This window comes from Gigantopelta aegis, chromosome 2 (genome assembly GCF_016097555.1).
Source record: "Gigantopelta aegis isolate Gae_Host chromosome 2, Gae_host_genome, whole genome shotgun sequence".
Taxonomy (NCBI): Eukaryota; Metazoa; Mollusca; class Gastropoda; order Neomphalida; family Peltospiridae; genus Gigantopelta; species Gigantopelta aegis.
The window spans coordinates 33,712,776-33,740,734 of NC_054700.1; the positions used below are offsets into that span (position 1 = coordinate 33,712,776).

Here is a 27,959-nt window from a genome sequence, read left to right on the forward strand (position 1 = left end):
ATATTCTTTGATTCCAGAAAGGCTAGAACTGTAGAGTGACCCTGTAACCTGTTTCATCGGAGAGACCACATGGACAGCACAAAATGGAAAATCAGACTGGCTCTGCTAGGTTTGTAGTAAATTAATTTTAATCTTTCCTCCCCCCCCCCCCTCCCCATCACAAATTCATGTGCAAACTGCATTATAGACCATTTCTAAATTGTTTCAGTTAAAACCACTAATATGATGCATTTTAGTGTAAATCAGTTAGACCAAAAAAAATTCTTTCTTTTTTAAAAATCAAAATTCAATATATGTCGACTATATTTTTGGTCAAAACATAATATATTCATCCAACCAACCTGTATATATGTATCCTCTTGTGAAAGAAAGTTTACAGAAATAATAATGAATTAAATACCCAATAATGATAGAAAGGCCATTGGTCATCTGAGAAATTACAATTAAACGATTAAATATTCCAAAAACAAAATGGCAGAAAATTGTCAAATAAAAAATATTTCCCATTTATCCCAATGAATTTTATGGTATTTAGACCAACTTCTCTTTACACAGTCACTTACCCATGGTCCTAGACAGGCGACATCCCAGGTAGTTTAGGTGGATGCCCTGGGCAATATATCTTAACTGGAGGCGACTATAGGTTTTAACTGTGTCCTCCTCTCTGTCTGTCTGTCTGTCTGTTTACCTATTTTTGACAGAGTTACATTGTATGGCCCTTGAAACTTAGGAGATACAGAAATTTGTTTTCCAGATTATTTTGTTTGTAATAGCTGAAAATACCTAGATGAAATTTTGTATATAGATTTATTATGTATTGTTACAGATCAAGTTTAACTCTCATGGTGATTTACCCATTAATTTTTCACAGAGTTATGGCCTTTGAAAGTAGGACATATGAAAATCTGTTGCTTGTTTTGTAATAATGTGGTTGTGGCTGCAGGGTGGGATGGTAATGAGGTGGGTGCCCATAACCACAAGTACAAACCATCAACGTTGGACTGAATGCTTGTTTGTTTTGTAGTAATGTGGTTGTGGCTGCAATGTGGGATGGTAATGAGGTGGGTGTCCATAACCACAAGTACAAACCATCAAAGTTGGACTGAATGCTTGTTTTGTAGTAATGTGGTTGTGGCTGCAGGGTGGGATGGTAATGAGGTGGGTGCCCATAACCACAAGTACAAACCATCAAAGTTGGACTGAATGCTTGTTTTGTAGTAATGTGGTTGTGGCTGCAATGTGGGATGGTAATGAGGTGGGTGTCCATAACCACAAGTACAAACCATCAAAGTTGAACTGAATGCTTGTTTTGTAGTAATGTGGTTGTGGCTGCAGTGTGGGATGGTGATGAGGTGGGTGCCCATAACCACAAGTACAAACCATCAAAGTTGAACTGAATGCTTGTTTTGTAGTAATGTGGTTGTGGCTGCAGGGTGGGATGGTAATGAGGTGGGTGCCCATAACCACAAGTACAAACCATCAAAGTTGGACTGAATGCTTGTTTTGTAGTAATGTGGTTGTGGCTGTAATGTGGGATGGTAATGAGGTGGGTGCCCATAACCACAAGTACAAGCCATCAAAGTTGAACTGAATGCTTGTTTGTTTTGTAGTAATGTGGTTGTGGCTGCAATGTGGGATGGTAATGAGGTGGGTGCCCATAACAACAAGTACAAACCATCAAAGTTGAACTGAATACGTGTTTATTTTGTAGTAATGTGGTTGTGGCTGCAGTGTGGGATGGTGATGAGGTGGGTGTCCATAACCACAAGTACAAACCATCAAAGTTGAACTGAATGCTTGTTTTGTAGTAATGTGGTTGTGGCTGCAGTGTGGGATGGTGATGAGGTGGGTGCCCTTAACCACACGGTTGAACTGAATACGTGTTTATCTTGTAGTAATGTGGTTGTGGCTGCAGTGTGGGATGGTGATGAGGTGGGTGCCCTTAACCACACGGTTGAACTGAATACCTGTTTATTTTGTAGTAATGTGGTTGTGGCTGCAGTGTGGGATGGTGACAACTATGGCAGTACCGAGCAGAGTGGGGAACCTCTCACCTGAAGACATTGCTGCTATGCCTGGTTATCAGGTACAGTAGTTATTAGTTATTCAGTGCTTATGGGTAAATACAGACTTAAAAGTAACATGTGTTAAAGTGATGTCATTTGTATATACAGGATCCGGTGTTTAGAGGGACCATGAAACTTGGCCGCTTTTGCCAAGACTCCTGTTTCTTCAGGGTCCGGTTTTGCCAAGACTCCTGTTTCTTCAGGGTCCGGTTTTGCCAAGACTCCTGTTTCTTCAGGGTCCGGTTTTGACAGGTTTCACTGTGTGTGTTTTATTCTATGTATGTATTTTTTATTTGTTCATGCATGTATGCATTATAATTCTGTATTGTTAGACACTTATTTGCCAAATAAATAATGTGTTTGGATTTTAAAATTTCTTTTTTAATTCTTTCCTTTCCTTTCCTTTGCAGATTAACAATGGTGCCTCACAAGACATGGCTCAGTCTAACACGGGAGACTATTCCAGAAATGATATGGAGAAGAGAAACGATCCAAACATCCTCAAATCTAAGAGAAATGGAGACCGTACGAGTGATCATCTGGAACCAGGGAACATTCAAGAGAATACTGGCCGTCATGGCAACGATGATGAACATGCAGGAAACAATCTTAGTCCAGGAACAGACGGTCATGCAGAACCAGAAAATCGTCCAGGGGTCATTGGTTCACACAGAAGCAGCCGTGAACATTTGGAGTCGGGACAGACACCTGATGGTTCACGTGAAGGGGAACCGACAGAAGGTGGAGAAATTCCTGTAGATTCCCATGGTAATGGAAACCAAAATGTAAGACCAGGTTCCCATGGTAATGAAAACCAAAATGTAGGACCAGGTTCCCATGGTAATGAAAACCAAAATGTAGGACCTGGTTCCCATGGTAATGAAAACCAAAATGTAGGACCAGGATTCCATGGTAATGAAAACCTGAATCTAGAACACGATTCTCATCACAGCATTGACGGAGAGTTGGAGGGAGATGAACAAGAAAACGGCCACAATGATGATCATGGCAATGAAGAGCTGGCTCCCGGGGAAATCCCGATCATAACTGATTCTCATGCTGATGAACAGCTGGGACCTGGGTCTCATGGCGACAGTCACGAACCCATACAGACTGGAGAAACCCAGAACAATGGAGATTTAGCACCTGGTGAAATTCCTTACATCCCTGGTGGACACGGCAATCATAATGAACGCCTGCAACCTGGTTTCCATGGCAGCAGTCATGAAGAGAGAGAGCCAGGCGCAATGTCACGTAATCCCAACATGCAGAGTAATGAGAATGCTCACAGACACCCCGATGAAATCCCAGGTGTTCCTGGTTTTAACATACACGAAGGTGGACACCCAGTTCCTGGTGAGATTTCCAGTCTCCATGGTAACAACAGTGAACCTGAACCTGTAGAACCACATCAAGGTTCAGACAATGGCAGCGAAATTCCGATTGATGGTCACAATTCCCAAGCTGAGCTGACATCTCCAAAGCCGTCGACAAAACCCCGACCCACAGAACAGATTGAACACAACATGTTGGAACCAGCAGCAGGTGAGAGTGCAACAGTAGGACACATAACACCCAGTCCATCGTGGTCAGCCATCTTGGAGCAAGGGCAGACAATTGAGGAGGAGATAACTGAGCGAGGACCTGCTCTGTTCAGCTCTTACAGTGAAGGAGTGGGTAACAGCTTGCATGCATCAGGATCACCGCAACATCATCTTCTCACTGCTGACTTTAATATCAGGCTGACTTTAGTCTCTGTCTTGTCTGAAGGCAATTCACAGCACACCAGCTTAAGAGGCCAACATCGTACTGAATCATCCTCAAGTTTCCATGCAGATGTTGTTAATACATTTTCAGTCGAGAATTCCAAAAGTTTATACTCTCAACATGAAAACATAGTAACTATGGAAACTCTTGGATCCATTGCAACAGCAATTTCTCCTTCTTCTGTGGCTTTGCATTCAGAGTCCGCATCCTCAAGGAAACAAGTTAAATTACCCCTTAAAGACAAGAAAAGCACAACTGTGACTACACTTTCAGAAGAAACTGCTTCAGTGACTGTTGGCATGGCCCATTCTGTTGAGATCATTGACATCAGTCCCAGTGTTGTTTCTGTCGAACCCACGCAGTCTGTTGAATTTTCATCATCAGCCTTGGTCGACCCTGTTACCTCAAGAACTGTGACATCTGGACCCACATCATCTACCCAAACTGTAGGAAATGGATCTGGTTTTGTTACAACATCAAGACCTATAACTGGAGCAGTTGTGTCTCTCCCATCAGTTTCCCATGAAATTGTAATTCATGAGAATGCAACGTTGATGCGTGCCACAACAACATCATCATCAGCCTCTACAGCAACATCTCATAAACCTAAAGGAAAGGTTACGGCTGAACCCACAGTAAACCTCTTGTCTACAGTCCTGCACAGGGGTGTTGCATCAGGTGTAACGAGTGGAAGAACATTAGCAAGGAACTTTACCATACCAGCTACTACAAACCATAATGAGAATCCTAATTTTCAAAGTACACAAAGAACTGTTCTACCTGTGAGTGGAATAAAAAGTCCCAAGCCAGGAATAACTACACAAAGATCTTCAACATCAGGAACTACTAGTACTACTTCCACACAGCATAACAATGACTCCAGGGTACAGTCAACATCAGTGACTAGAACTAATTCAACACTTCATAACAATGACTCCAGGGTTCAGTTAACATCTGTCACAACTCCAGTCATTCAGACAACTACTTCTCTGCCAGGTGTACATAACATGACTGTACCAATACGGTTTAACCAATCAACGTGGAGGACTCACCCTGTTGTTCCATCAACTCCTAGTTCCTCCTCTACCTTGAGACAAAATACTTCTCCAGCTTTGATACCTTCAAGGGAGACAACTCCAAGGGATATAACACCAAGGGCAACAACTCTAAGGCCAGCAACCTTAACGGAGACCACTGTCAGTATAAACTTCAGTACATCAAACACACAGGAGACGAGAGTTGGTGGAGAGACTACAAAACGAATGACGACTGCGAAAACATCGACTCTACCTCTGTTTCTAAGTAGCACCCCAGGACAGTTGACACCATCCTCAACTCGTACAACCACCTTGATACGGCGAACATCACATTCCTCATCCACATCCTCATACACTTCATCCCGCAGGCCAATGTCTGCTACAACACGATCCACCTCTGGCGTCCCACCAACAGTTTCACTGTTACCATCTGCCCCATCAACAGTTTCACCCTTACCATCTGCCCCACCAACAGTTTCACTGTTACCATCTGCCTCACCAACAATTTCACCGTTACCATCTACCCCACCAACAGTTTCACCATTACCATCTGCCCCACCAACAGTTTCACCATTACCATCTGCCCCACCAACAGTTTCACCATTACCATCTGCCCCACCAACAGGCTCGTTTTTACCATCTCATCCCTTTACTACCTGGGTTACTCAGAAATGGCATCCAACACCCGTGTACCACCCACCCGTGTTTGCGACTGTCAAACTCCGAATGACGTGGGATGACTTTTGCGACAACGAGAACGATTTTCTCCTGGATCTGGTGAGCATCTTCCACCGCCATGCACAGCGCGAAGTCAAGACGAGGCAGATCATGTTCATCAACATCAACGTCCCTGACTGTGTGGATGTGCTGTCGCCAGTGAGCTTGGTGGAGCATATCAGCATCAAGATGTATCTGGTGGACGTCTGGGGCCGATACGACATCACTCTCACCATCGACTGTTGTAAGGTTATCAAGATCGGATTCAATGCAAATAAAGAGTCCTATTTCAGCGACAAGGTGAGATATAAAGATTATTACATGAGTGTATAATTTATAACCCTGGGCCCTGTTCCATGAAGCGATCTTAGCACTAAGATCACCTTAGGTGCATAACTACTTTATTCACTTAAGGTGATCTTAGCAGTAAGATCACTTCGTAGAATGGGGCCTTGATCATCAACTGTTGTAAGGTCATCGAGATAGGATTTAATGCAGATAAAAAGTCATATCTCAGAGACAATGTAAGATATAAAGATTATTACATGAGTCTATTATTTATCAGCCTTACCATGACTGTTTTAAGGTCATTGAGATCAGATTTAACGCAGATAAACAGTCATATATCATACACTAAGATCACCTGACTATACACTCAAGGCGATCTTTGCAGTAAGATCGCTTCGTGAAATGGAGTCCTGATCATAAACTGTTGTAAGTTCATCGAGATTTAACGCAGATAAACTGTCATATTTCAGAGACAATGTGAGATATAAAGATTATTACATGAGATTTATCACCCTCACTGTCGACTATTGTAAGATCATTGAGATCGGATTTAATGCAATATGCAGTCATATTTCAGTGACAAGATGAGATGTAAAGATTATTACATCTTCAGATATGTTCTGCTTTTACTATCACTCTTGCTCCCTTTAAATTAATTACAATATGGTATCAATCTTCATTAGCTCCATATAATCTTAGTGGAGCAATTAACCACTCCCCTTAAAAACATTTTCATAGCGAGGTCTAATGCACTAATTATTTTCATCCCAATTAATGCCCCATGACAATCAAAGGCCATATAAAAGATCCTTGCTACTCTGACATTCTCTTTAAAATCACTGACTGTACATTGTATCAGGAAATCACTTATCACAGCATTTTGCTGGGTGAGTTTGCTCTTTTTTAATTAATAGCTGATATTTTATTTCCAGCTTGTGGAGGTGAAACTGAACAGTCCACTTCAGATGGCAACTCCACCCTCGGAGAGCAAAGGACTTGTGATGGAAACAGGGATTATCATAGCCATTGTGATTGCCAGTGTTGGAGGATTATGCTGTATCACACTTATCATGCTACAGGTATGTCTGTATTATAACTGTGATTGTCAGTGTTGGAGGATTATGCTGTATCACACTGATCATGCTACAGGTATGTCTGTATTATAACAGTGGTTGCCAGTGTTGGAGGATTATGCTGTATCACACTGATCATGCTACAGGTATGTCAGTATTATAACGGTGCTTGCCAGTGTTGGAGGATTATGCTGTATCACACTTATCATGCTACAGGTATGTCTGTATTATAACGGTGATTGCCAGTGTTGGAGGATTATGCTGTATCACACTGATCATGCTACAGGTATGTCAGTATTATAACGGTGATTGCCAGTGTTGTAGGATTATGCTGTATCACACTGATCATGCTACAGGTATGTCAGTATTATAACTGTGATTGCCAGTGTTGGAGGATTATGCTGTATCACACTGATCATGCTACAGGTATGTCTATATTATAACGGTGATTGCCCGTGTTGGAGGATTATGCTGTATCACACTGATCATGCTACAGGTATGTCAGTATTATAACTGTGATTGCCAGTGTTGGAGGATTATGCTGTATCACACTGATCATGCTACAGGTATGTCTGTATTATAACAGTGGTTGCCAGTGTTGGAGGATTATGCTGTATCACACTGATCATGCTACAGGTATGTCAGTATTATAATGGTGCTTGCCAGTGTTGGAGGATTATGCTGTATCACACTTATCATGCTACATGTATGTCTGTATTATAACGGTGATTGCCAGTGTTGGAGGATTATGCTGTATCACACTGATCATGCTACAGGTATGTCAGTATTATAACTGTGATTGCCAGTGTTGTAGGATTATGCTGTATCACACTGATCATGCTACAGGTATGTCAGTATTATAACTGTGATTGCCAGTGTTGGAGGATTATGCTGTATCACACTGATCATGCTACAGGTATGTCTATATTATAACGGTGATTGCCCGTGTTGGAGGATTATGCTGTATCACACTGATCATGCTACAGGTATGTCAGTATTATAACTGTGATTGCCAGTGTTGGAGGATTATGCTGTATCACACTGATCATGCTACAGGTATGTCAGTATTATAACTGTGATTGCCAGTGTTGGAGGATTATGCTGTATCACACTGATCATGCTACAGGTATGTCTGTATTATAACTGTGATTGCCGGTGTTCGAGGATTATGCTGTATCACACTGATCATGCTACAGGTATGTGTATTATAACTGTGATTGCCGGTGTTGGAGGATTATGCTGTATCACACTGATCATGCTACAGGTATGTCAGTATTATAACTGTGATTGCCAGTGTTGGAGGATTATGCTGTATCACACTGATCATGCTACAGGTATGTCAGTATTATAACTGTGATTGCCAGTGTTGGAGGATTATGCTGTATCACACTGATCATGCTACAGGTATGTCAGTATTATAACTGTGATTGCCAGTGTTGGAGGATTATGCTGTATCACACTGATCATGCTACAGGTATGTCAGTATTATAACTGTGATTGCCAGTGTTGGAGGATTATGCTGTATCACACTGATCATGCTACAGGTATGTCAGTATTATAACTGTGATTGCCAGTGTTGGAGGATTATGCTGTATCACACTGATCATGCTACAGGTATGTCTGTATTATAACTGTGATTGCCGGTGTTCGAGGATTATGCTGTATCACACTGATCATGCTACAGGTATGTCAGTATTATAACGGTGATTGCCAGTGTTGGAGGATTATGCTGTATTTCAGATAATAATTCAGAGGAGGTACACTAAGATGGCTCAGACCTACACATTATGTAATTATGCTGTATTTCAGATAATAATTCAAAGGAGGTACACGTAGACCGTTCGAACATATACATTATGTAATTATGCTGTATTTTAGATAATAATTATGTAATTATGCTGTATTTCAGATAATAATTCGAAGGAGGTATGCGTAGACCATCCGAATGTATACATTTTGTAATTATGCTGTATTTCAGATAATAATTCAAAGGAGGTATGCGAAGACCGTTCGAACATGTGCATTATGTAATTATGGTGTATTTCAGATAATAATTATGTAATTATGGTGTATTTCAGATAATAATTGTGTAATTATGCTGTATTTCAGATAATAATTCGAAGGAGGTATGTGAAGACCGTTCGAACATGTGCATTATGTAATTATGCTGTATTTTAGATAATAATTATGTAATTATGCTGTATTTCAGATAATAATTCGAATGAGGTATGCGAAGACCGTCAAACATATACATTATATAATTATGCTGTATTTCAGCTAATAATTTGAATGAGGTACACGAAGACCGTTTGAACGTATACATTATGTAATTATGCTGTATTTTAGATAATAATTATGTAATTATGCTGTATTTCAGATAATAATTCGAAGGAGGTACGCGAAGAATGCTCAGAAGTACCCGGCGAACTCTCGTCACTGTTCCTTCACCAGCACGGACTCAATAGCTCTCGGCTCCGTCAACAAGGCGAGACCTCACAGCGGACTGTTCAACCCGGCTCTAGATCTCGCTGCAATCGTGAGTGTTCCTCAGTCATATCAGGGCAGAAGGCACAATTTTTTAGTGGGGTGTAGCATTAAAAAGAGCATCTACAGTGTAGAGAGAGGAAATGCAATGTTAAAAAGGACACATAAATGTATAGGCTTCCATTTTTGTACGGGGGTGGCGGGGGGGGGGGGGGGAGGGGGCTAAAAAACATTTGCCCAAATCAAACAACAATGCTTGAATCTTGATAACAACATTTATTCATATTGTCATTACTACCAAACAGCTATATAGGCTTGAAGATGAATGACTACACATTTTAACATGGATTACTTACTTTGTAGGTAGAATGATGGAAATACATGGTGAAACAGTTTCAGGCTAGCTCAGTGTGCCTGAATATCTCTATATCGTTTTTGCCCGAATTTGAGAATTTGCTCCAGCACTGAGGGTGTGTCAGTTGACCCCTCCCAACCTCCCATCTCATACTCTCATGACCTACTATATACTGAGAGGAGATGTTAAATGTTAAAAAGGGTACCCACAGTAGTTAAAAAGATACTGACATAAATCAGCTATATGGTAAATGCAGAAAGACCTAGCCAACCCAAACAGAAACAAATATTATTCGCTGCACTCATCTGCTAAAGATATTTAAGACACTTTGAAATTTGAGGGGTTTGGTGGGGGGGGGGGGGGGGGGCACAGGAACTGTGCTTTAGTATTATATTTGTCATGGTCTCTCTGTGGTGTGCTATATACATGTATTGTTATGTGTATGGGAAAGTGTAAGTAGGAATTGAGATAATTTGACCAAACATAATAACTCTTTCTTTCTTATTTTTCATTGATTTTCTTAATCTGAAAATAAAATGCTTAAAGATTCAAAGTTAATCAGTATGATAATTCCTTACTGTACTCTAAGGACAATTGTGTCCATTGTTAATTATCAACCAACCCACCAAAGTGAATTTCATGTATTTCCGATAGAACCTTAAGTTCTTATTCATTTAACAATGCCAACAAGTGTCTGGGGCCTAATTCATAAAGGTCTCTTAGGCTCTCCTAGACAACAAAGCATCCTCTTTGCAAGTCTTTTAGCATTGCACTGCGAGATCGCAAAATTGAGAGAATTTAGTGAATTAGGCCCCTGGTTGTTATCTCCCTGTACGAAGAGTTTAATTTAACTGTATTTCAGATAGAACCTTCAATCCTATTATTATTAATTTAACTATTTCAGATAGAACCTTCAATCCTATTAATTTAACTGTATTTCAGATAGAACCTTCAATCCTATTAATTTAACTGTATTTCAGATAGAACCTTCAATCCTATTAACTTAATTGTATTTCAGATAGAACCTTCAATCCTATTAATTTAACTGTATTTCAGATAGAGCCTTCAGTTCCTATTAATTTAACTGCTCTTGCCAACAAGTGTTTGTATGTTATCTCCCTGTATGAAGAGTTTAATTTAACTGTATTTCAGATAGAGCCTTCAGTTCCTATTAATTTAACTGCTCTTGCCAACAAGTGTTTGGATGTTATCTCCCTCTATGAAGAGTTCCAGACTATTCCGAATTACACACCACAGCTGTCGACCGTTCCTGTCGGGGCAGAGGATAAAAACAGATATGCAAATGTTATACCAAGTAGGTACAGTAAAACCATTCAAAACTGAACCCTCTATAAACTGGACCCTCTTTTAACTGGAATTTTCTCAAAACCATTAGTGGTTACAAGAAGTACGCATCTTTAATTAACACTTTTAGCACACACAATTTTTTTTTTTTTTAATAATAATATGTTTTTGAAACTATTGGTCATAAATATTCTAAAAATTATAAAAGTACTGGAAATATGATGATAAAACATTTGTAATTTGCTAGCAAAATGCCAATAATTACACAAACTGAGTTACCATATAACTCTTTGCTTCTTCTGTTGTTATTTTAAAAGACTTCTGATAATGAATTATTTAGTGTTGTCATAATTATCAAAACCAAACATCAATAATAAAACATAAATGATGAAAATGTGACTGAAGAAGTGATCTATGTTTTGGTGTGTAACAGCTATCAAAAGATGTTTGGATCAAGAACTATTTTCTAAAGACTCAGGCTGAGTAGCTATTTGCACCCTTCAACAGTGTTTTCGCCTTGTTTCTAGTTCCACACACGAGAGTGAAGTTAAAGAAGATGGAAGGTCAGCCTGTTTCTGACTACATCAACGCTAATTACATCACTGTAAGTATTCATAAAAACAAAATCATTGTCATAAATCTGTCCATCAATCTTTTATTATGAAATTGATGAAAATATGACTATTTTGGCAACTACAGTCAAACCTGTCTTAAGTGGTCACACAATGGAGTAAATAAAAGTGTCCGCTTAAGACAGGTGGCCGCTGATTACAGGTTGCAACATATAGTCTTTAAAACATATGTTGTTGCTTCTTGTTTTAGCGTCTGTACTGTTAATTAATGGATGTGTGCTTCACAGTTTACTATAAATAAACATCTGACATGTCGCCTCCTTCAGGAAAAACTGCAACTGGAATGTATTAAATTAACAGTTCTCAACAAGGTTTTTTTCTCTTTCCATTTAATTAGTTAATTTCTACTTCATGCTGTGTATTGTCATAGTAAGTGAATGTACAAATGTCAAGCGTAGCCTGCCCAGAGGCAATGAGATGCTTTCCATAGTCATACTTACGTAATTGATACACAATAGAGATGTCGAGACTGAATGGGTACTAGTATTCCTGAAGGTGTGAAGATCGGTTATTTGCTGCACCTTATCGCTTTTGTTAAATATCCCTTTCATATAATAGTAAACATTTACTGTGGCCGCATAATACAGGTATTTTAGCAATTTGGGAGGCCGCTGGCCGCGTAGGACAGGTGACCGCTTATTACAGGTGCATTTGCATTATAAATCGTTTGGGAGGGAAAAAAGTGGCCGCTTAAGGCAGGTGAAATCTGAATACAGGTGGCCGCTAGGACAGGTTTGACTGTATTGTACTTTTTTTCTACTTCTTTTTGTTTTAGCAAAGTTGTAGCCCAGTCACTTTACAGTATGTTTGATTGTCTCTGTTGATCTTGAAAACCATAATTTAACATTTAAAATATAAATATGATGTCAAAATATAGTCAAATGAAATTTTATGGTAGTCATCTTGGATTTACAAAAAAAGAGTTAAATTTGCCTATCCTGGACCTATCGAATTCTGTCCTATTAACAGGAAATCGCTACTGCGCATGTTCAGTCCAACAACTGGATAAATTTAACATCATTGTTTACCATGTCCAATACAAAGTAAAATAATAATAAATGTTTGTAATTACTTACCTTTTTTGTCAACGAATGTAACATTCCTACCAGGAAGTAAATATTTGTAAAAAAAAAATTAACACCATCGAAATCCATCCCATGTGAATGTCACAAGCACGGAATGCATAAAATTGAGGCAACAAGAATACAACAGATAGTCAATGAAGCAAAAGTAAATGAATTATGATTATATCTACATGTTTTTGATGAATTTTGGTTGTCGACCAGCACCACTGTGTTCAAGATTAGAAAGTATCCCTTGCTTTTTTGTTCTTTAGAGTTTGTTTTAGATTGGATTTTTTTTAGATGCTTTGCAAACAGTCATGCCACTCTTAACAGCTTTTCAAGTAGTCAAAAAAATTTCATGAATATAGGAAAATGGTTTTCTTGTGCTAACAACTTTTATAGGTGGATGAAAAAAGAACAAAAATCTACTAATGTTGTTTCTCAATAACAATTGTGGATCTAACACAAACAGCCTTCCATAACCCCCCTCCCCCCCATAACAGTGTCAGTCATGTGATTTGTAACTAAATATAGACAAAACTAATGTAGACGACAGTCATTACCGATCTGTCAAGTCTATAGTCTCTTCGTTTATACAGGTTTTAATCTATTATAACCTTTGGATATGGTTTATGTATGCAATAATAGAATTACCGCTACTGTACAAGGGACAAACACACTTTAAAAACTTTTTCCACCCTCATTTTCTATTTTGATTGATCGAGGCTTGGTTAGTTTATTGGTAGAATTAAAGTTTGTGCTTGCACAGTGTGATTAGAAAGTGTACGGAAGTGAAATGGGATGGAATTAGATGGTGGATGGAATTCGATAGTTTAGGATACATATGTTTTTCTAATCTTTTAGTATGTTAATCTGTAATTCTTTGTAATACCAAATTCACCAAAAAACCTTCTGTTGCAATTTGTGATGGTCTTAACTTACCCTAGAGCTTAGACTGACTGAACTATTTGATATATTTTATTTAACAGACGAATCACACTGTTTTAATGATTACAGGGTTACATGGATGACAAGACTGAACTATTTGATATATTTTATTTAACAGATGGATCACACTGTTTTAATGATTACAGGGTTACATGGATGACAAGACTGAACTATTTGATATATTTTATTTAACAGATGGATCACACTGTTTTAATGATTACAGGGTTACATGGATGACAAGACTGAACTATTTGATATATTTTATTTAACAGATGAATCACACTGTTTTAATGATTACAGGGTTACATGGATGACAAGACTGAACTATTTGATATATTTTATTTAACAGACGAATCACACTGTTTTAATGATTACAGGGTTACATGGATGACAAGACTGAACTATTTGATATATTATATTTAACAGATGGATCACACTGTTTTAATGATTGCAGGGTTACATGGATGACAAGACTGAACTATTTGATATATTTTATTTAACAGATGGATCACACTGTTTTAATGATTGCAGGGTTACATGGATGACAAGACTGAACTATTTGATATATTTTATTTAACAGATGGATCACACTGTTTTAATGATTACAGGGTTACATGGATGACAAGACTGAACTATTTGATATATTTTATTTAACAGATGAATCACACTGTTTTAATGATTACAGGGTTACATGGATGACAAGACTGAACTATTTGATATATTTTATTTAACAGACGAATCACACTGTTTTAATGATTACAGGGTTACATGGATGACAAGACTGAACTATTTGATATATTATATTTAACAGATGGATCACACTGTTTTAATGATTGCAGGGTTACATGGATGACAAGACTGAACTATTTGATATATTTTATTTAACAGATGGATCACACTGTTTTAATGATTGCAGGGTTACATGGATGACAAGACTGAACTATTTGATATATTATATTTAACAGATGGATCACACTGTTTTAATGATTGCAGGGTTACTTGGATGACAAGACTGAACTATTGGATATATTTTATTTAATGGATGAATCACACTGTTTTAATGATTGCAGGGTTACATGGATGACAAGACTGAACTATTTGATATATTTTATTTAACAGACGAATCACACTGTTTTAATGATTACAGGGTTACATGGATGACAAGACTGAACTATTTGATATATTATATTTAACAGATGGATCACACTGTTTTAATGATTACAGGGTTACATGGATGACAAGACTGAACTATTTGATATATTTTATTTAACAGATGGATCACACTGTTTTAATGATTGCAGGGTTACATGGATGACAAGACTGAACTATTTGATATATTATATTTAACAGATGGATCACACTGTTTTAATGATTGCAGGGTTACTTGGATGACAAGACTGAACTATTTGATATATTATATTTAACAGATGGATCACACTGTTTTAATGATTGCAGGGTTACATGGATGACAAGACTGAACTATTTGATATATTATATTTAACAGATGGATCACACTGTTTTAATGATTACAGGGTTACATGGATGACAAGACTGAACTATTTGATATATTTTATTTAACAGATGAATCACACTGTTTTAATGATTACAGGGTTACATGGATGACAAGAGAGCGTATATCGCCACCCAGGCTCCGATGACGAATACCATCCATGATTTCTGGAGAATGGTCTGGGAACAGCAGTCTCGCGTCATCGTCATGCTCACAGCCATGGATGAGCAGGGACATGTGAGTACATTTACATCATGCTCACAGCCATGGATGAGCAGGGACATGTGAGTACATTTACATCATGCTCACAGCCATGGATGAGCAGGGACACGTGAGTTCATTTTCGTCATGCTCACAGCCATGGATGAGCAGGGAACTGTGAGTACATTTACGTCGTGCTCACAGCCATGGATGAGCAGGGAAATGTGAGTACATTTACGTCGTGCTCACAGCCATGGATGAGCAGGGACATGTGAGTACATTTACGTCGTGCTCACAGCCATGGATGAGCAGGAAATGTGAGTACATTTTCGTCATGCTCACAGACATGGATGAGCAGGGACATGTGAGTACATTTTCGTCATGCTCACAGCCATGGATGAGCAGGGAAATGTGAATACATTTACTTGTGTAGACACTGTAAAACATTTCATGCTAATAAAGCTCTTTTTGCTATTAAAAAAGTAACACAATATTTCTTATTGCATTTTCTTGCTTAGGATATAATTTTCTGTATATCCAGTGTGTTTCTGACTAACCCTGCAATCATTAAAACAATGTGATCCATCCTAATGGAGATCTCTTGATTTTCTTTGTCAGTAATATGAGTCATCAATGTTATATCATCCCATGGCAGTTGTGGTAGGGCAATATAGTTACCTATAACAAAATTGTTGTAATGTACCTAATTTTTCAGCCAAAATGTGCCCACTACTGGCCTGACAGTGAGACAGATCCTCTGAAGAGATGTGGCGACTACATGATCGTCTTGAAGAAGAAAGATGTCTACCAGGAATACACGATGTCATCTCTAGAACTCAAAGACATGGAGGTTAGTAGATTCTCTCTTATTCTGAACACATACAAACAAGTGAAAACAATACTAGACAAAAAAAATCCCAAGATATTTACAAGATGTTGAAAAGTAGGCGTGGGGAGGGGGTAGTTATTCTATTGTGAATTTTTTCATCAAATACCAGAATAGTTTTCTGGTAGTGTTAAAATGTGGAATCAAGATATTCTCCTCTCTGATTACAAATTCTCATTTCAGATTACAAATTCTCATATTCTTCTTCTACATTCAAGCTATAGGTGATCATGCTTTAGATTTGGAGTCTGGTTGTGGTGATAAAAAACGCTGTCTCTGTCAAGTTTTCTTTGGAACCCCAAAGCTTGACAACCAGTGTTGCTCCATTCGGCCAGTGCTTTGTCCTGGCTTCATCATAGAGGGGATAGAATTGCAGGATGTTCTCTGAAATTCTCATATTATCATATCAGATTACAAATTCTCCTCTCAAATTACAAATTCTCAGGTTGAATTACAAATTCTCATGTCAAATTACAAATTCTCATCTTGGATTATAAATTCTCATCTTGAATTACAAATTCTCAGGTTGAATTACAAATTCTCAAGTCAAATTACAAATTCTCAGGTTGAATTACAAATTCTCATCTCGGATTACAAATTCTTATCTTGGATTACAAATGTTTAGCCCTTTGCAGTTGGTTTGAACTGAATGTGCTTTAGTGTTAAAGAACGTGCCTGAGGTGCGATGACTTGATCTGTCACAGTGCATTTGTTGAGGGTTCCCCCTTGTTATAGACAGGCCCCACAACTCATATCATGGTAGCTTCTGTCCCGGCTGTTGAACATTGAGTTGCGGGATCGAATCCCCTTGTAGACCTATTCTCTAATGGGTTTCTCCTGTGGCCTCCAACTGGTATATATATCGAGAGCTGTGGTTAATGATGTCTTTTCTCTGGGAAAGTACATATAAAAGATCCTTTTCTGCTGAAGGAAAAATGTAGCAGGTTTCCTCTTAGTTTACATGTCAAAATTGTCAACTGTTTTACCTGCTATAAGTGATGATTAATATTTCAGAATAACCTGGTGCGAGAGATCAAACACTTCTGGTACACATGTTGGCCTGTTCACGGAATTCCCGAGCCGATCTCTCTCGTGAAGTTTGTGCTCGACACTCGACCATACTATGAAGACAGCGGCGCTCCTCTGATAGTTCACTGCAGGTAACACACACAGTACCATAGGGCAGACCTAGAAGGGAAGGGTACATTAGTTCACTGCAGGTAACAGACACAGTATCACAGGGCAGACCTCGAAGGGGAGGGTAAATTAGTTCACTGCAGGTAAAACACACACTATCATAGGGCAGACCTAGAAGGGGAGGGCACATTAATTCACTGCAGGTAAAACACACACTATCATAGGACAGACCTAGAAGGGGAGGGCACATTAATTCACTGCAGGTAAAACACACAGTATCATAGGACAGACCTAGAAGGGGAGGGCACATTAATTCACTGAAGGTAAAACACACAGTATCATAGGACAGACCTAGAAGGGGAGGGCACATTAATTCACTGAAGGTAAAACACACACTATCATAGGACAGACCTAGAAGGGGAGGGCACATTAATTCACTGCAGGTAAAACACACAGTATCATAGGACAGACCTAGAAGGGGAGGGCACATTAGTTCACGGCAGGTAAAACACACACTATCATAGGGCAGACCTAGAAGGGGAGGGCACATTAATTCACTGAAGGTAAAACACACACTATCATAGGACAGACCTAGAAGGGGAGGGCACATTAATTCACTGAAGGTAAAACACACAGTATCATAGGGCAGACCTAGAAGGGGAGGGTACATTAGTTCACTGCAGGTAAAACACACACTATCATAGGGCAGACCTAGAAGGGGAGGGCACATTAATTCACGGCAGGTAAAACACACAGTATCATAGGGAAGACCTAGAAGGGGAGGGCACATTAATTCACTGCAGGTAAAACACACACTATCATAGGACAGACCTAGAAGGGGAGGGTACATTAGTTCACTGCAGGTAAAACACACAGTATCATAGGGCAGACCTAGAAGGGGAGGGTACATTAGTTCACTGCAGGTAAAACACACACTATCATAGGGCAGACCTAGAAGGGGAGGGCACATTAATTCACTGCAGGTAAAACACACAGTATCATAGGGCAGACCAAGAAGGGGAGGGCACATTAGTTCACTGCAGGTAAAACACACAGTATCATAGGGCAGACCTAGAAGGGGAGGGCACATTAGTTCACTGCAGGTAAAACACACACTATCATAGGGCAGACCTAGAAGGGGAGGGCACATTAATTCACTGCAGGTAAAACACACACTATCATAGGGCAGACCAAGAAGGGGAGGGCACATTAGTTCACTGCAGGTAAAACACACAGTATCATAGGGCAGACCAAGAAGGGGAGGGCACATTAGTTCACTGCAGGTAAAACACACACTATCATAGGGCAGACCTAGAAGGGGAGGGTACATTAGTTCACTGCAGGTAAAACACACAGTATCATAGGGCAGACCAAGAAGGGGAGGGTACATTAGTTCACTGCAGGTAAAACACACACTATCATAGGGCAGACCTAGAAGGGGAGGGTACATTAGTTCACTGCAGGTAAAACACACACTATCATAGGGCAGACCTAGAAGGGGAGGGTACATTAGTTCACTGCAGGTAAAACACACACTATCATAGGGCAGAACTAGAAGGGGAGGGTACATTAGTTCACTGCAGGTAAAACACACAGTATCATAGGGCAGACCTAGAAGGGGAGGGTACATTAGTTCACTGCAGGTAAAACACACACTATCATAGGGCAGACCTAGAAGGGGAGGGCACATTAATTCACTGCAGGTAAAACACACAGTATCATAGGGCAGACCAAGAAGGGGAGGGCACATTACTTCACTGAAGGTAAAACACACAGTATCATAGGGCAGACCAAGAAGGGGGGGGGGGGCACATTAGTTCACTGCAGGTAAAACACACAGTATCATAGGGCAGACCTAGAAGGGGAGGGTACATTAGTTCTCTGCAGGTAAAACACACAGTATCATAGGGCAGACCTAGAAGGGGAGGGCACATTAGTTCACTGCAGGTAAAACACACACTATCATAGGGCAGACCTAGAAGGGGAGGGTACATTAGTTCACTGCAGTAAAACACACACTATCATAGGGCAGACCTAGAAGGGGAGGGTACATTAGTTCACTGCAGTAAAACACACACTATCATAGGGCAGACCTAGAAGGGGAGGGTACATTAGTTCACTGCAGTAAAACACACACTATCATAGGGCAGACCTAGAAGGGGAGGGCACATTAGTTCACTGCAGGTAAAACACACAGTATCATAGGGCAGACCAAGAAGGGGGGGGGGCACATTAGTTCACTGCAGGTAAAACACACACTATCATAGGGCAGACCTAGAAGGGGAGGGCACATTAATTCACTGCAGGTAAAACACACAGTATCATAGGGCAGACCAAGAAGGGGAGGGCACATTAGTTCACTGCAGGTAAAACACACAGTATCATAGGGCAGACCTAGAAGGGGAGGGCACATTAATTCACTGAAGGTAAAACACACACTATCATAGGGCAGACCTAGAAGGGGAGGGTACATTAGTTCACTGCAGGTAAAACACACACTATCATAGGGCAGACCTAGAAGGGGAGGGTACATTAGTTCACTGCAGGTAAAACACACACTATCATAGGGCAGACCTAGAAGGGGAGGGTACATTAGTTCACTGCAGGTAAAACACACACTATCATAGGGCAGACCTAGAAGGGGAGGGCACATTAGTTCACTGCAGGTAAAACACACACTATCATAGGGCAGACCTAGAAGGGGAGGGTACATTAGTTCACTGCAGGTAAAACACACACTATCATAGGGCAGACCTAGAAGGGGAGGGTACATTAGTTCACTGCAGGTAAAACACACACTATCATAGGGCAGACCTAGAAGGGGAGGGTACATTAGTTCACTGCAGGTAAAACACACAGTATCATAGGGCAGAACTAGAAGGGGAGGGTACATTAGTTCACTGCAGGTAAAACACACACTATCATAGGGCAGACCTAGAAGGGGAGGGCACATTAATTCACTGCAGGTAAAACACACAGTATCATAGGGCAGACCAAGAAGGGGAGGGCACATTACTTCACTGAAGGTAAAACACACAGTATCATAGGGCAGACCAAGAAGGGGGGGGGGCACATTAGTTCACTGCAGGTAAAACACACAGTATCATAGGGCAGACCTAGAAGGGGAGGGTACATTAGTTCTCTGCAGGTAAAACACACAGTATCATAGGGCAGACCTAGAAGGGGAGGGCACATTAGTTCACTGCAGGTAAAACACACACTATCATAGGGCAGACCTAGAAGGGGAGGGTACATTAGTTCACTGCAGTAAAACACACACTATCATAGGGCAGACCTAGAAGGGGAGGGTACATTAGTTCACTGCAGTAAAACACACACTATCATAGGGCAGACCTAGAAGGGGAGGGTACATTAGTTCACTGCAGGTAAAACACACAGTATCATAGGGCAGACCTAGAAGGGGAGGGCACATTAGTTCACTGCAGGTAAAACACACACTATCATAGGGCAGACCTAGAAGGGGAGGGCACATTAATTCACTGCAGGTAAAACACACACTATCATAGGGCAGACCTAGAAGGGGAGGGTACATTAGTTCTCTGCAGGTAAAACACACACTATCATAGGGCAGACCTAGAAGGGGAGGGTACATTAGTTCACTGCAGTAAAACACACACTATCATAGGTCAGACCTAGAAGGGGAGGGCACATTAGTTCACTGCAGGTAAAACACACAGTATCATAGGGCAGACCAAGAAGGGGGGGGGGCACATTAGTTCACTGCAGGTAAAACACACACTATCATAGGGCAGACCTAGAAGGGGAGGGCACATTAATTCACTGCAGGTAAAACACACAGTATCATAGGGCAGACCAAGAAGGGGAGGGCACATTAGTTCACTGCAGGTAAAACACACAGTATCATAGGGCAGACCTAGAAGGGGAGGGCACATTAATTCACTGAAGGTAAAACACACAGTATCATAGGGCAGACCTAGAAGGGGAGGGTACATTAGTTCACTGCAGGTAAAACACACACTATCATAGGACAGACCTAGAAGGGGAGGGCACATTAATTCACTGCAGTAAAACACACACTATCATAGGACAGACCTAGAAGGGGAGGGTACATTAGTTCACTGCAGGTAAAACACACAGTATCATAGGGCAGACCTAGAAGGGGAGGGTACATTAATTCACTGCAGGTAAAACACACAGTATCATAGGACAGACCTAGAAGGGGAGGGTACATTAGTTCACTGCAGGTAAAACACACACTATCATAGGGCAGACCTAGAAGGGGAGGGTACATTAGTTCACTGCAGGTAAAACACACAGTATCATAGGGCAGACCTAGAAGGGGAGGGTACATTAGTTCACTGCAGGTAAAACACACACTATCATAGGGACAGACCTAGAAGGGGAGGGTACATTAGTTCACTGCAGGTAAAACACACACTATCATAGGGCAGACCTAGAAGGGGAGGGTACATTAGTTCACTGCAGGTAAAACACACAGTATCATAGGGCAGACCTAGAAGGGGAGGGTACATTAGTTCACTGCAGGTAAAACACACAGTATCATAGGACAGACCTAGAAGGGGAGGGTACATTAGTTCACTGCAGGTAAAACACACACTATCATAGGACAGACCTAGAAGGGGAGGGTACATTAGTTCACTGCAGGTAAAACAAACTACACAGACTATCATAGGGCAGACCTAGAAGGGGAGGGTACATTAGTTCACTGCAGGTAAAACACACAGTATCATAGGGCAGACCTAGAAGGGGAGGGTACATTAGTTCACTGCAGGTAAAACACACAGTATCATAGGGCAGACCTAGAAGGGGAGGGTACATTAGTTCACTGCAGGTAAAACACACAGTATCATAGGACAGACCTAGAAGGGGAGGGTACATTAGTTCACTGCAGGTAAAACACACACTATCATAGGACAGACCTAGAAGGGGAGGGCACATTAATTCACTGCAGTAAAACACACAGTATCATAGGGCAGACCTAGAAGGGGAGGGTACATTAATTCACTGCAGGTAAAACACACACTATCATAGGACAGACCTAGAAGGGGAGGGTACATTAGTTCACTGCAGGTAAAACACACAGTATCATAGGGCAGACCTAGAAGGGGAGGGTACATTAGTTCACTGCAGGTAAAACACACAGTATCATAGGGCAGACCTAGAAGGGGAGGGCACATTAATTCACTGCAGGTAAAACACACAGTATCATAGGACAGACCTAGAAGGGGAGGGCACATTAGTTCACTGCAGTAAAATACACAGTATCATAGGACATACCTAGAAGGGGAGGGCACATTAATTCACTGCAGTAAAACACACAGTATCATAGGACAGACCTAGAAGGGGAGGGCACATTAGTTCACTGAAGGTAAAACACACAGTATCATAGGGCAGACCTAGAAGGGGAGGGCACATTAATTCACTGCAGTAAAACACACAGTATCATAGGACAGACCTAGAAGGGGAGGGCACATTAATTCACTGCAGTAAAACACACAGTATCATAGGGCAGACCTAGAAGGGGACGGTACATTAGTTCACTGCAGGTAAAACACACACTATCATAGGGCAGACCTAGAAGGGGAGGGTACATTAGTTCACTGCAGGTAAAACACACAGTATCATAGGACAGACCTAGAAGGGGAGGGTACATTAGTTCACTGCAGGTAAAACACACAGTATCATAGGACAGACCTAGAAGGGGAGGGCACATTAGTTCACTGAAGGTAAAACACACAGTATCATAGGACAGACCTAGAAGGGGAGGGCACATTAATTCACTGAAGGTAAAACACACAGTATCATAGGGCAGACCTAGAAGGGGAGGGTACATTAGTTCACTGCAGGTAAAACACACAGTATCATAGGACAGACCTAGAAGGGGAGGGCACATTAGTTCACTGCAGGTAAAACACACAGTATCATAGGGCAGACCTAGAAGGGGAGGGTACATTAGTTCACTGCAGGTAAAACACACAGTATCATAGGGCAGACCCATTCTAATTAGTGCATTACAACGAGAACTAGACATACTGGAACACTGATTACCCTGGATATCTGCATGCTTATATACTGGACATCTGTATGTTTATATACTGGACATCTTTATGTTTATATACTGGACATCTGTATGTTTATATACTAGACATCTGTATGCTTATATACTGGATATCTGTATGTTTATAAACTGTTGTTGTTTGTTTGTAGTCCGGGAACTGGACATCTGTATGTTTATATACTGGACATCTGTATGCTTATATACTGGACATCTGTATGTTTATATACTGGATATCTGTATGCTTATATACTGGATATCTGTATGTTTATAAACTGTTGTTGTTTGTAGTCCAGGAACTGGACATCTGTATGTTTATATACTGGACATCTGTATGTTTATAAACTGTTGTTATTTGTTTGTAGTCCGGGAACTGGACATCTGTATGTTTATATACTGGATATCTGTATGCTTATATATACTGGACATCTGTATGTTTATAAACTGTTGTTGTTTGTTTGTAGTCTGGGAACTGGACATCTGTATGTTTATATACTGGACATCTGTATGTTTATATACTGGACATCTGTATGTTTATAAACTGTTGTTGTTTGTTTGTAGTCCGGGAACTGGACATCTGTATGTTTATATACTGGACATCTCTATGTTTATATACTGGACATCTGTATGTTTATAAACTGTTGTTGTTTGTTTGTAGTCCGGGAACTGGACATCTGTATGTTTATATACTGGATATCTGTATGTTTATATACCGGATATCTGTATGTTTATAAACTGTTGTTGTTTGTAGTCCGGGAACTGGACATCTGTATGTTTATATACTGGACATCTGTATGCTTATATACTGGACATCTGTATGTTTATATACTGGATATCTGTATGTTTATAAACTGTTGTTGTTTGTTTGTAGTCCGGGAACTGGACATCTGTATGTTTATATACTGGACATCTGTATGCTTATATACTGGACATCTGTATGTTTATAAACTGTTGTTGTTTGTTTGTAGTCCGGGATCTGGACATCTGTATGTTTATATACTGGATATCTGTATGCTTATATACTGGACATCTGTATGTTTATAAACTGTTGTTGTTTGTTTGTAGTACGGGGACTGGACATCTGTATGTTTATATACTGGACATCTGTATGCTTATATACTGGACATCTGTATGTTTATAAACTGTTGTTGTTTGTTTGTAGTCCAGGATCTGGACATCTGTATGTTTATATACTGGATATCTGTATGCTTATATACTGGACATCTGTATGTTTATAAACTGTTGTTGTTTGTTTGTAGTACGGGGACTGGACATCTGTATGTTTATATACTGGACATCTGTATGTTTATAAACTGTTGTTGTTTTTTTGTAGTACGGGAACTGGACATCTGTATGCTTATATACTGGACATCTGTATGCTTATATACTGGACATCTGTATGTTTATAAACTGTTGTTGTTTGTTTGTAGTACGGGGACTAGACATCTGTATGCTTATATACTGGACATCTGTATGTTTATATACTGTACATCTGTATGTTTATATACTGGACATCTGTATGCTTATATACTGGACATCTGTATGTTTATAAACTGTTGTTGTTTGTTTGTAGTCCAGGATCTGGACATCTGTATGTTTATATACTGGATATCTGTATGCTTATATACTGGACATCTGTATGTTTATAAACTGTTGTTGTTTGTTTGTAGTACGGGGACTGGACATCTGTATGTTTATATACTGGACATCTGTATGTTTATAAACTGTTGTTGTTTTTTTGTAGTACGGGAACTGGACATCTGTATGCTTATATACTGGACATCTGTATGCTTATATACTGGACATCTGTATGTTTATAAACTGTTGTTGTTTGTTTGTAGTACGGGGACTAGACATCTGTATGCTTATATACTGGACATCTGTATGTTTATAAACTGTTGTTGTTTGTTTGTAGTCCGGGAACTGGACATCTGTATGTTTATATACTGGACATCTGTATGTTTATATACTGTACATCTGTATGTTTATATACTGGATATCTGTATGTTTATAAACTGTTGTTGTTTGTTTATAGTCCGGGAACTGGACGTACTGGAACACTGATTACCATGGACATCTGTATGCGTCAGCTGGAAAACAAGAGGATGGTGGACATCATGGGATGTGTTCATCAGATGAGACAGGAACGTGCCGGAGTCATTCAGACAAAGGAACAGTATGCTCTTATTCACATGGTAGGTTTACTGATGTCACCTTCCTATTCACATGGTAGGTTTACTGATGTCACCTTCCTATTCGCATGGTAGGTTTACTGATGTCACCTTCGTATTCGCATGGTAGGTTTACTGATGTCACCTTCCTATTCGCATGGTAGGTTTACTGATGTCACCTTCCTATTCGCATGGTAGGTTTACTGATGTCACCTTCCTATTCACATGGTAGGTTTACTGATGTCACCTTCCTATCCACATGGTATGTTTACCGATGTCACCTTTCTGTTTGCATGGTAGGTTTACTGATGTCACCTTCCTATTCACATGGTAGGTTTACTGATGTCACCTTCCTGTTCACATGGTAGGTTTACCGATGTCACCTTCCTGTTCACATGGTAGGTTTACTGATGTCACCTTCCTATTCACATGGTAGGTTTACTGATAACACCTTCCTATTCACATGGTAGGTTTACTGATAACACCTTCTTATTCACATAGTAGGTTTACTGATGTCACCTTTTTATTCGCATGGTAGGTTTACTCATATCACCTTTTAATTCAAAACTAGACCCTCTGTAAACCAGAATTCCCTCAAAAACCATGATGTTTTCCAAAGTTTTACATATCAGTATGGAATATGACCTCTCTTAATTGGATACCTCTTAAAACCATCCTGTTTACTTGGTTCCATGGGTGTCCGGTTTGACTGTATAATATGAGAATACATTTTGTCTCACTATCAAGAGAACCATGTGATTGCCCAATTTCACCAGTACAAGTAACATGCATGAACTCAACAAAGGTAGACCACATTTTATTACCTACCCTTAAAAGTGCTATGTCACGGTTGCAATAATGGCAGTTCCCATCAAAAATATTTACTAATTTTGCTTTGAAACATAAAGTTTATACCTTCAGCTATATGCCTAATAAAATTAGTAACAAATAATTCCATTTACTAGTAGAAAAACATGTTTTTCAGGGGGGAGCGTTGAGGGTGTGTCACATGCATTAACTAGTGACATCACTGTTTTATGCATACACATTCAACACAAGTTTTTTCCATAATTCTTTGCAGACAAAGAAACAAAGATGGTAACCATGCTATATTTAGCCACAAATTATTCGGGAAACCCCTCTCGTCGTCCAGTACAAGATTTCTAAAAATTATCATTCTTGAGTTACGGTAATAATGGAATGATTATGCGTGGCATCAGTTAATTTGTAGTTACTTATTACAAATAAATATGAAAATAACAAAATATTGTAGTTTTAACTTGACATAGGACCTTGAAGCCAGAGCTCCATTTCATTTTACTGTTACATACACTTTTTCACATGACAGCATATCACATACACACAATATATTCATATTGTCTTAATTAGTCCCCAACCAGTCCAACTGGAGATGACTATAATTTTTGTCTCCATCCTTCTCTCTCACTCGGTCTGTCTGTCTGTCTCTCTCTCTCCCTCCCTCGGTCTGTCTCTCTCTCTCTCTCTCTCGGTCTCTCTCGGTCTCTGTCTGTCTGTCTCTCTCTCTCTCTCTCTCGCTCTCTGTCTGTCCATCTGTCCCACATAGAGTTGTCACAATGCCTCAAGATACCAAGCTGATATTTTTTGTAAAGCTGCATCATGTATTGTTACAGATAAAAATTTAATTTCATGACAATTTACCCATTTTTGGCAGAGTTATAGCCCTTGTTTGTTTGAAAATTTGTTCCGCCTGATAAGGGACATGTATTGCTTTAGTAGTACTCTCAGAATGCTGGTTCTTTTGATATCCATTGATTTTACTTTTGTGTTTCTGTATTTTCAGGCTTTAAACGAGTATGCGTGTGTACTCACTACTCCGTGTATATCGGCCGCATCGTCATCCGCAACTCTTCAAACATTGCATTGACAACTGTACTGACTCCTCTCCTCCGTTAGGACATTGTCTGTTACAGACACAAATTATGATTCATACTTCTTCCATGCCAGTCAATCAGTTGAAAGAAAAATCATGTCTAGAAAATCAGTATCAAAACACAAGTCTTGCACTCTTCATCCTTTACTACCCTAAGGCCAAAGCTGAAGTTTGTTTTGTTTCTAGACACAACTACAGAACACTGACTGGACACCACATTGATATATTAATTAATAATCGGCTACTGGATGTAAAACATCTGATTATTCTGACACATAGTCTTCAGAGAAAACCGTTACATTTTTCCATTAAAAAACAAGGGATCTTCCCTACAGACAGGACAGCACA

General features: G+C 39.8%; 1 protein-coding gene across 1 annotated transcript; it reads left to right on the forward strand.

Annotated features, from left to right (window-relative positions):
* On the forward strand, positions 1-27,934 carry LOC121384094. Its single transcript, XM_041514328.1, has 12 exons — positions 1-109; positions 1,983-2,086; positions 2,477-5,887; positions 6,808-6,954; positions 9,326-9,484; positions 10,940-11,102; positions 11,620-11,696; positions 15,346-15,483; positions 16,163-16,297; positions 17,348-17,493; positions 25,564-25,723; positions 27,522-27,934. Exons 1-12 carry the CDS (start codon positions 70-72, stop codon positions 27,603-27,605), a joined length of 4,764 nt encoding a protein of 1,587 aa, XP_041370262.1. The 5' UTR covers positions 1-69; the 3' UTR covers positions 27,606-27,934.
* The last annotated feature ends 25 nt before the right edge of the window (positions 27,935-27,959 follow it).